General features: G+C 44.4%; 1 protein-coding gene across 1 annotated transcript in view; it reads right to left on the bottom strand.

The window, feature by feature from the left end:
• Gnf1 (germ line transcription factor 1) overlaps positions 1-17,244 on the bottom strand; it is a 315,450-nt gene that overhangs the window by 161,032 nt on the left and 137,174 nt on the right. Inside the window, exon 5 of the mRNA XM_068385704.1 lies at positions 7,440-7,619. Coding sequence (XP_068241805.1) covers positions 7,440-7,619 — 180 coding nt within the window. The remainder of the gene's footprint in view (positions 1-7,439; positions 7,620-17,244) is intronic.

The following is a 17,244-nucleotide window of genomic DNA, read 5'->3' as shown; positions in this document are numbered from 1 at the left end:
AAAGAGGTCCATCACTGGGGACCCCTATCTTTGAATGATGAGCCTGGCTACTTCTGGGAAGAGGGACCACTCTGTTCCCACTATCTGTCCCATCCTGCTGAGACCGTCGGCTAGGACGTTCTTCATTCCTGGGATGAACCTTGCCGATATTACTATCTGGTTCGACTCTGCCCAATCCAGGATCTCTAGGGCGAGATCGCACATCTCCTTTGACTTGAGGCCTCCTTGCTTCTTTATGTACGCGACTACTGTGGCGTTGTCGCACATCAACGCCACAGTGTTTCCCCTTAGAAGTTCGATGAACTGCAGACAAGCTTTTTGGACTGCCTTCAACTCCAGGACATTGATGTGTAGGCCTTTCTCCACGTCCGTCCCGGTTCCTCTCGCCGTCTCGTTAAGGAGATGTGCTCCCCATCCCTCGTTGGAGGCGTCTGTGAATAGGAGCATCTCGGGAGGCTCGGTCGCGAAGGGCATCCCCTTGAGCGTATTCGACCGGCACTGCCACCACTCCAGGGAGGGTATTGTGTCTGGCAGAACTGGGATTAATTTTTGGGGTGAGTCCAGTTGGTTCCAGCAACCCTTCAGGTTCCATTGGATACTCCTGAGCCTGATCCTCCCTTGGGGAACCAGTTTCTCCAATGACACCAGATGACCTATTAGCCTTTGCCAGTCCTTGGCTCTCCTGGGTTGCCCCGAAAGGAAAGGCAGAAGGATCTTTATTAGGTTGTTCACACGTTCCTCTGACGGAAAGGCCTTCACTAGTCGGGAATCCAGTGTCATCCCCAAGTAGGTCATCCTGGTGGAGGGCGACAGGTTCGATTTTTCTGGGTTGATCATGATACCCAGATCCTTGCAAAATTGAAGTAGCTTTACACCTTGCTCCCTCAATACGTCCTCTGAGGAGGAAAGGAGCAACCAGTCGTCCCGGTACTGGATGAGGCGAATACCCCGCTCGTGAGCCCACACCGAAACTGTCGTGAAGACTCTCATGAATACCTGAGGAGCTGTTGACAAACCGTAGCAGAGGGTCTTTAATTGCAGGATCTGGGCACCCCACTTCACCCGTAGAAACTTTCGGCTTGAGGGATGGACCGGGATTTGAAAGTATGCGTCCTTGAGGTCTATGGTCATCATATAGTCTTTTTCCCTCTAGGACTGCAAGACCGACTTCGGAGTATCCATTTTGAAATCCGTCTTGATACAAACTTGTTGAGAGCTGACAGGTCTATCACCGGTCTCCATCCCCCCGTCGCCTTTTCTACCAGAAATAGTCGGCTGTAGAAACCCGGCCCCGGATGTAGGACCTCTTCCATGGCACCCTTCTCCAACATTGTGGACACTTCTTCTTGAAGGGCCGCCCTCTTCAACGGGTCCTTGGGTGCCAGCCACTCCGTCAGGCTGGCCGGAATCAAAGGTGGAGGTTCCGTTAAGAACGGGAGCCTGTACCCTTCTTTCAGTACGGATACTGTCCAGGGCTCCGCTCCGTGAGCCCTCCATGCTTGCCAATATCGTCTGAGGCATCCCCCAACCTGAGGCTTGGGCAAGAGTAGGGGGCCTCCCACTATCTCCTCCTGGAGGAGCGGCCTGAACGTCCTCTCCTGGAAGCTGAATAAGCCGTTCTAAAAGAGGCCGACGCCGCTGGAGCTACTCTACGGGGGGGCTGTGGTGCCGAAGCCCAAGAGGAAGATGGGGCGTCTCTCCTCGTCAGGCTAGGAGGGGCCTGAGAAGTAGAGGGCCCATCTGATGTTGACCTCTTGTAGGCGGGCCTCCTTACTGGTTGAGGTCTGGGAGTGCCCACTTCCTTCCGTTCAGCTACCTTCTCCATTATCTCCTCCAGCTGTTTTAAGGGAAACAAGGAGTCACCCCACACAGGAAGGCTCCTCATAGCCCTCGCCTCTCTGTACGGGATCTTCCGGGAAAGCTTCGCCAAGATAGTATCCCTCTTGCGCAGTACCCAGTTCGCTGATAGGGCAAGGGACTGATATGTTAGGAACTTCAGAGTCTTGCCCCCGGAGATGATAAGCTCCTTCAGTAGGTTTTGTTGGTCCGGGTCCGTCAAGTCATAGGTGGCCTGTACCCCTACCAGCGTGGAGGCCCACCAGTCCAACCAAGAGGCGACGTGCACTAAGTCTTTTGACATTTCCTCTATCATCGCCGCCTCCGACTGCGAAAAGCAAATCGGGGCCGAAGAGGCTCTGTCTTCTGGGGCACCCTGTCCCAGAACTTCGAGGGAAGGTTCTACCTTGCAGGCTCCCGGTCGCTGCCCTTCTGGCACATAAAACTTACTCTGGGACCCGAGTCCCTGTAGTAACTTCGAGGAGCTCTGTGTCTTGGGAGCCTCGGCATTGCCCGCCACAACCTTATCCAAGTGAGCCCATCCCAGGACTAGATCCCTGGCCACAGGCAAGGCCAGGGAGGTTTTCTGCTGCACGGGTGCCTCCATCAACCGACTCAGGCTGAACCTCCAGAAGTCCTCGTCGGTTGGAACAGGTTCCTCAATACGATGATGCCTTCGTATCAGGCCTATTACTTTCCGATACGCCGAGTCCTCGGTCGGGGAACCTTCTCTGCCGTCAGCAGTACCTTCTGCCTGATCCCGGGGAGCCGGGTCACCGGGCACTCCTACCGGGCGCTTTGGCTCTGGATCAACAGGCACTCCCCTGCGGTGGTAGCGGTCTGCCCCGACGGGAACCTCCGCACCAGGGTCGGGTGTCGGGACGGGAATCGCCGTGTCGGCGAGAACTACCGTCCGTACAATCTCTTTGGAGGACGAGGACGCGGTTCCCGTGGGCTGACCTGACGGAGGAAACCGTTCCTTTGAGTCCAAGGGCCGAGCCAGCTGTGCTGACCCGACCAGGCTGCCCGTACGAAAGCACGGTTCCCCACGCTGGGCGGGGTGAGCCGGGAGCTTCGCGGTCTTACGCCTGCCTGAAGAGGCCTTCTCGCATTGCTCCCTGCGAGGGTCCTATTTGCGGCTGGACGATGGCCTTCGTGGCGAATAATTCCTGGACCGTCGGCCAGGGGAACGTTGAAAATCACTCCTACGGGGAACGAAGATCCATTCACCATCGGAGGACCTACTCTTCCTGTACTTCCTCCGTGGTGACCTGGATCGTTTTCTACTGTATCTCGAGTGGGACCTTGAGCGGGATCGCCCGCTCCCGGACCGCTCCCTCTGCCGTCGGCGCCTCCTCCTCGCTTCACCTTCTGAAGAGATCGAAGAACCTCCATCCGAAGAACCCGACGATAGGAAGAATCCGGAACCGCCGTCAGAGGAGCTGGAAAGGAGGTCGGTGGCACTACACTTGGGAACCAGGTATCCAGGCCCTCTTCCATCCGCATTGGGGACCTACCTGGCGTTTTAGGGAGCCTCCACCCGAAGGGCTCACTTACCGTAGAGTCTAACTTCTCCTGGGCGCTACCAGCCGCTGAAGTACCTGAAACACAGGCCCACGAAGCGGGCGAAGAGACAGGCACAGCGTTACTACTCCACATGGGGTCGTCGGAGGAGACGTGCCCCCCAAGCACAAGGGCAGAGTCTCCAGAACCCCCAGACACAGCACTATCAGGCTCCCCACTAGCCTGAGAAGGCCCAGCAACCCCCACATCATATACATTAGACTCCTGGGGAAGGGCCCTCGGCACTTTCCCCGCAACGGACTTACCTCGTCCCCTACTCTGGGTAGGGAAAGAAGAGACAGAAGCCCCGTCGGACCGTCCACTTGGCGACGGTAACGGCGAAGAGATGCTAGACTTCCTGGGCGAACGTTTCGATGACTTCTTCTTTTTCGTGCCATAACGCACCCACTGGATCTCATTCCAGTTAACACACTCATCGCACGTATCCGACGGCGAGCACACTCTGCCTCTACAGGAAGAGCAAACGGAATGAGGGTCCACTTCTGGTTTGGAAAGGAACGCTCCACACGACTTTCCGGCTCTAGGCCCAGGACAACGGCGGATCTGCTCCATCGCACACAACCACAAGACACAGGCACGAAGGGAATAAACAAGGAATTCACTTGGGAAACACAAGGAAAGGTAGTGAACACGCGAGAACACAAGGGAAAAGCACAGAGATACCACGCGGTAACCACGTGGGACACACGAGTCGGGACACAAAGGGTCGTAAGAGAATGAGAGCGGCGTGATGGTATCACGACGTGACCAGAGAACTTACTGACTAGCGAGACCCAAGCTAACGCCGACCTAGCTCAGGTCTACCCTCAGGGAACGTTCTCCTTTCTACTGGGTTAGTCCTCCATAGAAAACGGAGGTAGGGTATACTACACAAAACTCTGGTCGGATGAGAGGAGATTACAGGTAACTCCTAAGAAAGTAGTTCGAGGTAAGTCTCTGTGTTGGAACAACAATGAATTTGGGAAATGCGAGATGGAATGAAAAATAGGAATGGGAATACAGTGAGCCCTCGCTACTTCGCGGTTCGACCATCGCGGATTCAAGACTTCGCGGACTTTTTTCATTAAATATGGCATCCGATTTCATCAGCAAACCACTATTTTTTGGGGAAACATCATTTTATTCTAGAAAATTGCTACTCTTTAAATAGTTAATTGCACATTAAGAAAGCGTGTACTTATGTTTTTAAATTTCGGGTGTGTTTTAAAAATCGAGTATTGTTGACTTCTTTTTGTTTTACTTTTGGCTGTGACCAGATCAGCTGACGTTTAGCTGCCGGTCTCAAGAATATGCGCGTACGAAGTATTGTTTATACCATTTCTTAACTTATTCAAACCATCTATACAGTTGATATTACATGAGCACCAATGTGTTATAACCTATCATATCTTTTTGTTTGTTACATTTAAAACAACTCTCTCTCTCTCTCTCTCTCTCTCTCTCTCTCTCTCTCTCTGTAAGAAATAAAACCTTAGCTCACATATGGCAACTTGAGTTTAAGAATGAAATTAACATGAATATTGTTAGTTGTGGCTATCAATTCCTCGCTTCAGGAGGTACAGGAAACAAAAACACGGCATTCGGTTACAACAGCCGACTCTCTCTCTCTCTCTCTCTCTCTCTCTCTCTCTCTCTCGTGTTATACAATAATTACAAATAGATGAAGAAACCAAAATCGGTTTTCTTCGTGTCAATTAAATACAAAACGAAAAAAATTATACTGTGTATACATCCATTTCAATCATAGCTTAAAATACGGTATCCGATTTTGTCAGCAAACTACTATTTTTTAGGAAACACCATTCTATTCCAGAAAACTTTTACTCTTTAAATAGTCAATTGCGCTATATTAAAACATGTACTTATGTTTTTAAATTTTGGGTGTGTTTTAAAAATCGAGTATTTTTGACTTCTTTTTGTTTTACTTTTGGCTTTGATCACATCAGCTGATGTCTAGCTTCCGCTCTCAAGAATATGCGCGGTACGAATACATTAACAAAGAATTGTTTGCTGTACACCATTTCTTAACTTATTCAAACCATCTATACAGTTGATATTACATAAGCATTTAAAACCATATATATCTCTCTCTCTCTCTCTCTCTCTCTCTCTCTCTCTCTCTCTCTCTCTCTCTCTCCCCCATCGAACGTAATAGCGGTAACTTAATTTTTCGATGACTTTAAAATAGCCTAGTACTTTCTTCTTCTTTTACCTTTTTTGCATATGGTGAGGTGGGTACAAGTTGACTTATAACTGAAGTTAGGAAAAGTATTTTGGTACTGAAGTTAGGAAAAGTATTTTGGATATGAAAAGAACAATTATCTTTCGTAACAGTTTAAAATTATCGTAAATTATCATTCTGTCCTAAGCGGCAGTTTGCTATTGTGGATTAAACGCATAAGGAAAAAAAAGGTTTCCAGCTTTGCTACGAATTTAGGAATTTATATGGATACGATAAGTAAAATATTTGTAATAACATAATATTTACTAAATGTTTGTTATATCATTAGTTATCACTTTGAGCATGTATGTTTAATGCGTTCGTTTGTTTATTATGATCGAAGATGGAGCGTAAACAAATGGAAGGTTTCCGTTTCAGGCAGCGTCATAAAGAAAAACTATATAAATGGCATTCATTTAATTTATTTGGAAGTTCTAAGAAAAATTAAGTAGAACATTGGTAATAACAAAGTCAACATATAATCAATACTTGGTAAGATTGCTGTCGATGCAAAAACTAACCTATACACAGATGTGTAAATGAGTCTGTTTCTTCGTTATGATCAGAGATAAACGTAAACAAAACATGGGTTGTCATTTTTTATCGTGCTTTTTGGCGTGTTTAGGAAAGGCATGATATAAAATCGCCTTTAATATTTGTGCCTGTTTTAGTTTAGGGTACTGTAGTACATGCATTAAGTGTTCTGTACATTAAAGGGTAGTTTGTTAACAGTACTACGTAAAGGGAAGGTTTTAAAAGTCTGAATATACATGTTAAATAAATACGTAAATATGGTGTCCCTACTTCGCGGATTTTCAGCTATCGCGGCCGGGTTTGGAACCTATCTACCGCGATAAACGAGGGTTCACTGTATGAGGAATAAGGGATAAGAAAGGGTTTAGAATGATTAATAGGAGGAAAATGATGAATGAATGCTAGAAAAGAGAAGATGAATGAAATCGCAAAAAATAGAGAATCAAAAGAGTTGGAATGATACGTTGTAGATGTGTGTGGGAGGGCAAAGTAAATGTCCGAAAGGGATTTAGGAAGGAATTGGGAAAAAGATTAAAGATAAAATAAGTGAAGGACAATAATAATGTAAAGGTGATATCAATCTAATATGCTTAATAGGTTAAATCAGCGAAGTAATTCTGTGAAAATGAAGGGTCATATCAGTAGGGATAATATAGTGAAAGTGACTACTGTATAAGTTGACGTCGGACTACGCAGATTTGATCAGCTGATTTTAATGTAAACACTGCATGAGATTATAATTCGCAATGTTTTTTAAATAAATACGATACTAAAATGTGAATATGTCATGCATTATTATTAGATACAGTTAAGTGAAACACCAGTTTAATCAAAATCCAGTTTATTTCAAACAGGTAGGTAGGTAGTGGCGCACAGCGCTTCCAGTGTAAAAGAGCACGGGCTATTTGAAATCATCGCCCAGCTTGAATTTTATCGCAATTTTGTGGGAACTTTATTCAATAGGCATTGTATTGTTCTTGGCCATCCCAATGATGTTGCCAGCTATTAGATATCAAATTTTTAATGTTAGGTATACAATCATCACAAAGAAATTTTTTTTCTTCTCCTCGCCCGCAAAAAAAAAAAAAAACCGAAACCGTGAAGCAAGAAACTGTGATTAACGAGGCCCGACTGTATTACATAAGGGTTTTGACATTTATTCATAGAAAGCCTTTGTAATTTAGTCATCTGATTTTATATTTTTCTGATTAAGTCATATCTGACATTTTGCTAAACTTATATCACTGAGATGAAACAAACTTACCTTTTTCAATTTGCTTTCCCCAGCTTCACTGCCTACAATCAAATAAGATGTATTACGGCTTATAGATGTGGTAACTTTACCACCATACTTCTTAATGAGTTCTGATACTTCTTCACGGTCTAAGCTCTCTAAAACTCCTGTTGACACAAACACAAGCCCTTGCAAACACTCTGGTTTTCCCTGAAAAAGAAACACCATGTAATTACAATAAAAACAAAAGATTTTACAACAAAAATCTTTGAAGGAGCAAGAATCTCAACCTCTCCTCTGAAATTCAGAAATTAAATTTTTTTTATTTTTGGCAAGGAGAACATTTATGTTTCCTGTTTCAAATACTTTTTTGATGAAAACAATTTGCCTTATTTCTAGGACATATTTTTTCTTACATTTACAAATTATTTTATTGATTTTTTAAGTAATAGATCTCAAAGAGTTGTTGTTGACGGGCACCATAGTGAGTATAGGAATGTGATATCCGGGGTTCCACAGGGTAGTGTTCTTGGCCCATTACTTTTCATACTATATACACATGACATGTGGTTTGGCCTAGAAAACAAACTTGTTGCATATGCAGATGATGCTACTCTCTTTGCATCAATTCCATCCCCTGAAGGTAGATCTGGGGTTGGTGAATCCCTTAACAGAGATTTAGCTAAAATTAGTGCATGGTGCAAATTATGGGGTATGAAGTTGAATCCTAGCAAAACTCAAAGTATGATTGTAAGTAGGTCAAGGACGGTGGCTCCTCAACATCCGGATCTCAGTATTGATAATGTTTCTTTAAATTTGTATGACTTTCAAAATTTTAGGTGTGATTCTCGACAGCAAATTTACTTTTGAGAAACATATAAGGTCTGTGTCTTCTTCAATTGCACAAAAAATTGGCTTATTGAGAAAGTCTTCTAAGATTTTTGGTGATCAATCTATTCTGAAGAAGTGTTTTAATTCTTTCATTCTACCTTGTTTTCAGTATTGTTCTCCTGTCTGGTCTTCAGCTGCTGATTCTCATCTTAATTTGTTGGACAGAAACTTACGGTCTATTAAATTTCTTATTCCTGATCTAGATATTAATCTCTGGCACCGTCGTTCAATTAGTTCATTATGCATGTTGCATAAGATTTTTCATAACTCTGACCATCCTTTACATTCAGATCTCCCTGGACAATTCTATCCTGTTCGTAATACTAGGCAGGCAGTTAATTCTAATAGCCAGGCCATCTCCATCATGAGGCTCAATACTACGCAGTACTCTAGAAGTTTTATTCCAGCTGTTACCAAGTTGTGGAATGATCTTCCTAATTGGGTAGTTGAATCAGTAGAACTTCAAAAGTTCAAAGTTGGAGCAAATGCTTTTTTGCTGACCAGGCGGATATGAGTCTTTTTATAGTTTATATATGACATATTTGTTTTTGACGTTGTTAATAGTTTATATATGACATATCTGTTTTGACGTAGTTACTTTTTTAGAATGATTTATTGTTAATTTGTTCTCTTCATTTATTTATTCATTTCATTATTTCCTTTCCTCACTGGGATATTTTTCCCTATTGGAGCCCCTGGGCTTATAGCATCTTGCTTTTCCAACTAGGGTTATAGCTTGGATAGTAATAATAATAATAATAATAAATGCGCATCCGTTCCCTTCTGCAATCCATTTCTGACCAGGGTATCTATTTTTTACCTATTCTTCAAAAAACTAAGGGAAAGATATACAAGTTGGTATCCCATATACTGTAACATCATAATTTTCTCAGATTCCATCAGTTTTCTTCTTATCTCAATGGTATTGTAAATAAGCTTTTGCTAGTTTCTTTAGGTTATATTCACTGTATTTTTTTGTCTGCTCATTTATATATCTTTTTGGCCTCAAGCCATGTCGTCCTGATGGAAGGTCCTTCCGGCAGCTTCTACTGTATAATATTTCTGCGAGTAATATTACAAGAGAATTACCGTCAGGTATCACAGGGTTCTAACCCCTGGAACGACTATCCTAAGACATCGTGTATAATCAGGGATGTATCCGTAGATAACCATAGATATCTGCACCCCTAATAGAATTAACCCAGTCTAGGAAACTAGGGAGAAGGATAGGTGAGGAGCCGTTACATATCCTCTCCCCTCATGGTACTGTTCGTCACTGATGACGCCATTCCTTTCTATCGCAGCGTCCTACTTAGAGCGTAGTTTTTTCGAGTGCGCTTATATCAGCTCTTTTTGGAGTATTTCCACGCATGATTGCTTCCTCTTCGTCGTCTAAGTTGAGTATCCTCTTCTTTTACAGTTTGAATTAGCTTTCACTGTCTTAGATCCCCTCGGGGAGTGGTTATTTAGCTTTACAGTATTAGGCAATGAGAGAGCCATGCACTCAGAGTCCAGCCAGCCATAGGGCGCCATGTCGCGTACCCGACCACCCTCTTATTTCATGTTCACTTAGTCTTATTTCACTAGTATCACGTTAGCTCGCCTTATTTTTAGCATTGCAAAGCCTTGGACTCTGTTTTGTGAATACATTTACCATGCATTAATCTAAATTAAGTTTTAGCGCGTGTCAGTCCCGGCTAGCCTACCTTAGAGAGTGGCAAAGTTTTAGTTGGAGACGGGTTCACCGATGGCGATCAGGTCTTTCTTACTGGACTTGTTGGCAGTGGCCATTTTATCCTTAGAAGGTTTTAAAACTCGATTATACTAGTTAATGAGCCCCTATGCCCGCCTGCTTTCAATCCCCCCGTTTTTTCGACCTATAAGGCTTAGCCTAGCCTGCGCTGGCGAATCCGTTGGTCCGCCATGTTGCATTCACTCGTGATCTTTCATGCTAGGACTCCACAGTCCATTGGAGTCCCCCTTTGCGAAGGGTGATCCCAACTTGTCGGTGCGCCGACTTACCTGCACTGCCGTTATCTCCTAGCCTCCGAGATTTCTCAATCGACCTGCGGCATCCTATATTTATTTTATACTGGCTTCGCCGTCTCTGACGGCATGGCTTTTATTTTAGAGACTTTCTATCCTTTCCTGGGATTCAGGGTGTGGCGGCCTAGAGTGTCTCTGTCTAGAGACTCTCACTTGTTGGGATAACCCTCGGATTGAACCCAGATTTCTTTCTGAGCCTGATATCCTTGCCGCCGCCTCTGTTCTGTGAATTGTTTGGGGAATACTCATATGGTGCATGGTATAGCTACACAATGCCGTCACCTCTCTTTTATATCCTAGCCTTTCCGGGACTGACGCTGCATGAATTTTATCATTATGCTGCTGTGTATTTGAATTTGTTGATCGTGGGGGTTGGTACCCTCTGGGATCTGACTCTCCATGGCCGCCAGCATGCTTCTCCCTGAGAGGGTAAGATGTCAGACTGACGGCAGTGCCGGTACCTAATGGCTTTGCCGCCACCTATTGGCACACTATCCTCTCCAATAGCACCTGTACCGGCGATACGTCACTACTTAAGGCAGTGGTGCCACTGGCGACACTGCCTTCACCTATGGCAAGGTGTTTTCTGCGGATATACTTGCCGGTTATCTCAGCCGCCCCTAGGCGCCATTGCCCATGACGGCATTGCCGTTACTGACGGCGGGGCTAGTACTAATCTATGGGAGTGGATGTCTGTACCAGTGCCTTAGGGCACATAGGACGCTGGCGGCAATGCCATTGCCCCCCCTGGCGCTGCCGGTACTTCCGGCAATGCCGCTACCTAACCTAAGGTGGGTTCTCTACTGACTGTATGTGAATTCAACTACAGATCAACATGAAGGCCTCACTCCTTCAACTTTTGAGGCTTCTTTATGCATGCTTGGCATGGGAACCCCTTTTACGAAAGGTCTTCTAGGCCCCGGCATGGAAATAACCACTACATATGGTTATTGGTTTTTAATCACTTTGCCCATTTCCCTCTGAAGGTGTGGATTGGATAGATGGGTGATAACTCTATAGGCTAGTTCCCAATCCCAGGTCTTCCCTAAGTGAGGTTATCAACCTGTAATTATAGCCCCCGGGTTGCTATAGACTATTGCTCATCAACAGATGCGTTGATTGCTTAAACTATTAAGTTAACGCTACCGTTGCCTTCTAATTGGCTATTTCTCTGCCGAGATATAAGAGTGACGGTTCTTTCCATGAGCAAACCCCCCCCCCTTCTTTGGCCCTATAGCAACCAACTCTAAGGAGGCTATTTATTCCAATCTAATGTCATTTAATAAGGGGAATGGACATTTTGTACTTTATCTCCTCCTTTCTCACCTACCACATTTACACACAATTTGGGGATTACTATTCCCTCAATTGTCAGCATAGAATGTTACTAACCCATTTCTTTCACCTTTTGGTGACTGTTAGAGTAATCAATTCTCATTTAAACTTTTTTCTCCTTACACGCGGTGTCTACAACGGAGATGCACTGTAGAGTGCAGATTTGTGCCAGGACCATGAGGCATCCTTGCTGTCCGATACTTGCCGCACACAGGCGAAGTGTCGGAGGATGAAGGGTCCAGTCTCGTACTGGGATCTTTAGGATTGCAATGTTGTAAGGACCTACTTCACTCCGGATGGGTCTCAAAGGATACCTCCGATGACGAACGCGTGTTCTTCCAGTGGTCCCTTCGCACCTGGGTAAGAGGGTCCAAGAAGAACTCAGATCCGAAGGCCCCTTACCTCCCCTCTCACGATTGGAAGGATATCCTCTTCCCCAATGCGGCACCAGATTCGGTTCTGGGCTACTTCAAGTCCAAACCCCTCCCAACGGTCCAGCTACAGGTTGACGAAGCATTGGGTGCGATGAGCCTAGACTCTGAGAGGATGTGTACGGTCTCCTCTCTCTCCCCTGGTGAGGAATCGGCTCTCCTTTCCACGGTGAAGTCTGATGAGGAGCCCCTCCCTACAGTGGATGACTCTTACCTGCCGGAGGTGGATGATGCAAGTTTGGGGATCACCAAGGATTCAGTGGTGTCTACCACTTCAGCCCCCACTACGACATCGGCCTCCCTGTCTACGGTGACGACTACCTCTTCCGTGACGGGAGCTGTTCCTGCCTCTTTCCCCCACCATCTCCTGTTGGGCTCATGGAGCCCCTCAGTTCCCAAGTACCTCGAGTACTACAATAAATCCGGATGATTGATTGATTTAAAGTTTTCAGGCCTCCTGGCATCTAAGGTCATTGACGCTGATATCATATAGTTTATATATAAAAAAAAAAATAAAAGAATATTCAATTAAAACCATAAAAGTTGAATGTCAATATAAAAGTTAAATAGCTTTCAAAAGACCTGCTTCTGAAATAAATCTAAAAATGTCACTTGCATAGCAGGACACATCATGTCCAAGAATCTTGGCAAGGATGAACCTGCCACCCTCACCTCGAGCCTCAAACAAACATCTATTCCTTAAGTTATTATAATTGGGGCATTCGGTCAACAAATGCCTCTCTGTTAGAGGTACTAAACAGTCGTCACAATACAGTTGGTGATGGCCCTTCAGCAGAAACTCGTATGTCAACCGAGAGTGACCAATACGGAGACGACAAAGAGACGTCTCCCATTTTCGGGGCATCATGTTATACCTCCAAGGAGATATAACATTTGTTACATCTCTCATTTTATTGCCATCTAGACTATCCCATTGCTGTTGCCATTTATTGCAAAACAATTTCTTGATGTTAGGTAGGAAATCATTACACGGAATGGGATACCTTCTTGGCAACAACTCGGATGCAGCATTCTTTCCAGTGAATCTGCCTTCTCATTCCCAGACACACCTACATATGCTGGAACCCAACAAAATCAAACCATTATACCTCTCTGTCCAATAATAAAAAGCCATTCTAAAATCTTTAGAACTACAGGGTTATTAGAATTAAAAACTTCTAAAGCTTGAAAGACACTCCTTGCATCACTAAAAATTGTAAAATTACCCTCTTTCTCCAACGCTATTTCCACAATAGCGTTTAATAAGCCATACAGTTCGGCAGTAAATATGGAAGCTGTTAGAGGAAGTGCACCTCTACAATTAAAACCATTACTATGTACTCCAAATCCAACGCCAACATCAGATTTGGAGCCATCAGTATATATAAAAGTCGATCCTCTATGTTCTTCAACATGTTCCATAAAAGAGACCTGGCTTCTAGGTCAATTATATTCTTCTTAACTCTAATAAAGTATTTACAAAAAGATATCTCTGGTAATTTCCATGAAGGCGTTGATGATACCTTGAATGGAAGTACCTTGCTTCTAATTATATCCAGACTGTTTAATAATTGTTTCACCCGAAAGCCATAAGGTTGAGGAGATTTTCGGTAAAACTCAGAGTATGTTGGGTGCCTTACAAGGCTTGCAGTCTGAAAGGCTAAAGAATTAGGGAGTCTTTGCAATCTAAACCAATACCGAATAATGGAAGACATTCGGTAAAGGTCTAAAGGTAACTCTCCAGCATCAACAGGGAGACTTGGGATAGGTGAGGTTCTAAATGCTCCTGTGGACAATCTAATACCAGCATGATGTATTGAATCTAATATCTTTAATCGGCTTGGGGTGGCTGAGGACTATAATTCACATCCATAGCTAATTTTGGAAAAAATCAAGGCCTTGTATAATTTAAAAATATTATTGCGGTCTGCCCCCATGATGTAAGGAACAATACTTTTAAAAGATTCAGAGCCTCAACACATTTAGCTTTTAATGCTTTTAGATGAGAAACCCATGTAAGTCTACAATCAAATATCAAACCTAAAAATTTAGCTTCGCCTACACATGGGAACCGTTGACCTTTAATGTATATATCCAGGTCTGGAAGTGCTCCTGGGATACGACAGAAATGTACAATGGTAGTTTTACTTGTCGGGAACTTAAATCCATTCATATCGGCCCATTGGATACTTTTGTCAATAGAGAGTTGTAGTTTTCTCTCAACTATTGCCATTCTAGCTCCAGCAAATGATATGGAGAGATCATCCACAAATAATGTTGAGAGAACATCCCGGGGAATGGCTGAGGATATCCCATTAATTGCTAGTGCAAACAGGGTTACACTCAGCACACTCCCCTGAGGAACTCCTTCTTCCTGACACTTACTCTCTGATAGAGTTTCCCCCACTCTCACTTGAAAAACTATGCAAATGAAATGACTGAATAAATAGTGGTAGTTCTCCTTTTAATCCCAGTTCATGAATTGTTTTAAGTATACCATATCTCCATGTGGTATCATATGCCTTTTCAAGGTCGAAAAAAACTGTCACATGGTGCTGTTTGGAAGCAAAGGCTTCACAAATAGAGGACTCAAGTCTTATTAACACATCAGTTGTTGAGTGCATTTTTCTGAATCCACATTGAATCGGTGATAAAATACCATTCTTTTCAAGGTACCACATCAGCCTTGCATTGACCATCTTCTCCATGATTTTACATAAACAAGATGTCAATGCAATAGGTCGGTAGTTTGCTGCTAAAAACTTGTCCTTACCGGGTTTTAAAAAGGCTCAAATAATGGCTAGTTCCCAAACACTTCGATAACTATGATCATGCCATATTCTATTGATAATGCTTAAAATAAATAACTTTGCATTAAAATGTACATGTTTAATCATTGCATATAGAATTTCATCGGGGTCCAGGGGTTGTATCGTTACAAGTGGAGAGTGCCGAATCACATTCTCTCTCAATAAAAGGAGAATTATATGACTCTTCCTTTCCTGTTGCAAAATTTAACATTTTCTTTTCTTCAATGCTCCTATATTGGTGACCAGGAGCTGCTTCACACTTGCAAGATACACTTGAAAAATGATCGGCCAGGGCATTGCTCACATCATTTGTTTTAGTCACAAACTGACTGTTCACTTTCAGCACTGGTGGTGGGTTTGGGGTAAATTTGCCGGCAATCTTCTTTATTTTCCTCCATACAGAAGAAGGTGGTATTCTACTGTTAATGGAGGAAAAAATGACACCCAAGACTGGCGTCTGGCTTATTTCATGGCACGACGGAACTGTGCTCTACACCTTTTGTATGTTATCAAATTTTCATCAGTACGGCGTCTACGCAGATCAGGTGGCTCTGTGCAAGACAGTTAATTCTGGAGACCATCACGGGACTGGTCGTCGTTTGAATAATCCCATGATTTTGGGAATCGAATTGATTCCTGCTGTATGGAGAGTTCCATTCAGTAGGTCTATGGCACCATCAATACTTTCAAACTGTTCTGCACTCCCTTCGATTTCACTTAGCTCACAAAATTTAACCTAGTCTGCCTTGACAAGATTCCATCGTGGTGATCTTTGTAAAGACTGACCCTTGGTGTTTATAATGATTGGTGCATGATCACTAGTATGCCAATCATCTAATGTCCTCCAATCAAAATCAAGAAGGCAGTTAGAGCTTGCCATTGAAAGGTCAATGCATAACAAGGTACCTGTCTGAACATGGAAGTGTGTGGGCTCTCCTGTACTAAGGAGTCCCACATCCTCATTCTCAACAATTGATGAGATACAGTAATATTGCCCCTTGTGTTGGCCAAAACATCACCCCATAAAGGATGTCTACCATTCATATCTCCCAGTAAGAGAAAAGGTTGAGGAGTTGTTGAATGACCTCTACTAAATCATCATATAAAATATTATCATTTGGAGGTAAGTACAGAGAGCATATTGTATATTTTCTCCCTATATCGATTTGTACAACCACTGCCTGCAGGGATGTACGAATAGACAAAGGTATTTGGGGAACATCTCGACGAACGTACTCGAGACTTCCGCCATGGCTCCCTGCTCGTTGATTATATGGTGTCCTATAGATAACATACTCTCGAGGACTAGGAGTGTTAGCATCAAGCTTACTTTCCTGTAGACATGACAAATTCGGAGATAATTTGTATTTTTCCTAACCATACAAACCTTAGCTATTTACATAGGGTATTACTTTCGGCGTAGCTGAAATGACGAGCCATTAGATTTTTAACGAGGGTTAACTACCCCCACACTAGTTAGCAGGGGGTAGGGAAGGGGTAGCTTGCTACCCCTCCCCCCCACACACTGGTGAGTTGTCTCACTTCACTTAGAGGTAGGACTTGACTTGGGGGACAGGGCTGGCGGGAAAATATGTGTAAATAGCTAAGGTTTGTATGGTTAGGAAACATACAAATTATCTCCGAATTTGTCAATTGTTCCGTAACCGAAATACAAACCACGCTATTTACATAGGGTGACTTACCCCTGGCTTTGGCTTTACCTGGGGACTCGAAATCCGAGTGGGCAGCACTCAAGAAAGGGGGTCCATGCACCTCGCACGTTCATTGCTTGCGACGAATGTGCGGCCTACATAAGCTTGTGTGTGGAGGAAGGTGTGACTCGTCCTAGGAAGTTGACCTGGAATTCTTTAGATGGAAATCTAGGCGCGCAGGAGATCGTTGGCGCACAGTAAGGTTACTGTGCGCATCCGAAGAGATGGAAGGAGAAAAACACGTAGGCGAACGCTCGCGTACAGGAGCTCTAGATGGGCGCACCGGAGAGCGTGTGTGCTGCTGCGCAGGAGCAGAAGGGCGCGCAGGGGCGCGAGGGCGAGGCGACGGGATGGAACCCTTGCCTAAGTCCAGATCTGGCGATCGTGGACGCGGTGGCGATCATTGGCACGCTGGGCGCGCACCAGGAACAGGCTGCGTAGTTGCGCGTCTGTGCGCAGGAGAACGAGGGTGCGCCTTGCGCACATCAGGAACATGAGGGCGCTGCTGATTCACAGGAGACCTGCGAGTAGGAGAGTGCTGGCGAGCAGGTGATCGCTGGCGAGCAGGAGAGCGCTGGCGAGTTGAGTCCAAAGACTGCAACTCTAGAGA

This window comes from Palaemon carinicauda, chromosome 1, assembly GCF_036898095.1.
Source record: "Palaemon carinicauda isolate YSFRI2023 chromosome 1, ASM3689809v2, whole genome shotgun sequence".
In the NCBI taxonomy this organism is placed as follows: domain Eukaryota; kingdom Metazoa; phylum Arthropoda; class Malacostraca; order Decapoda; family Palaemonidae; genus Palaemon; species Palaemon carinicauda.
The sequence above is the reverse complement of the archived record's forward strand: the minus strand, read 5'-3'. Positions and strand labels throughout refer to the sequence as shown.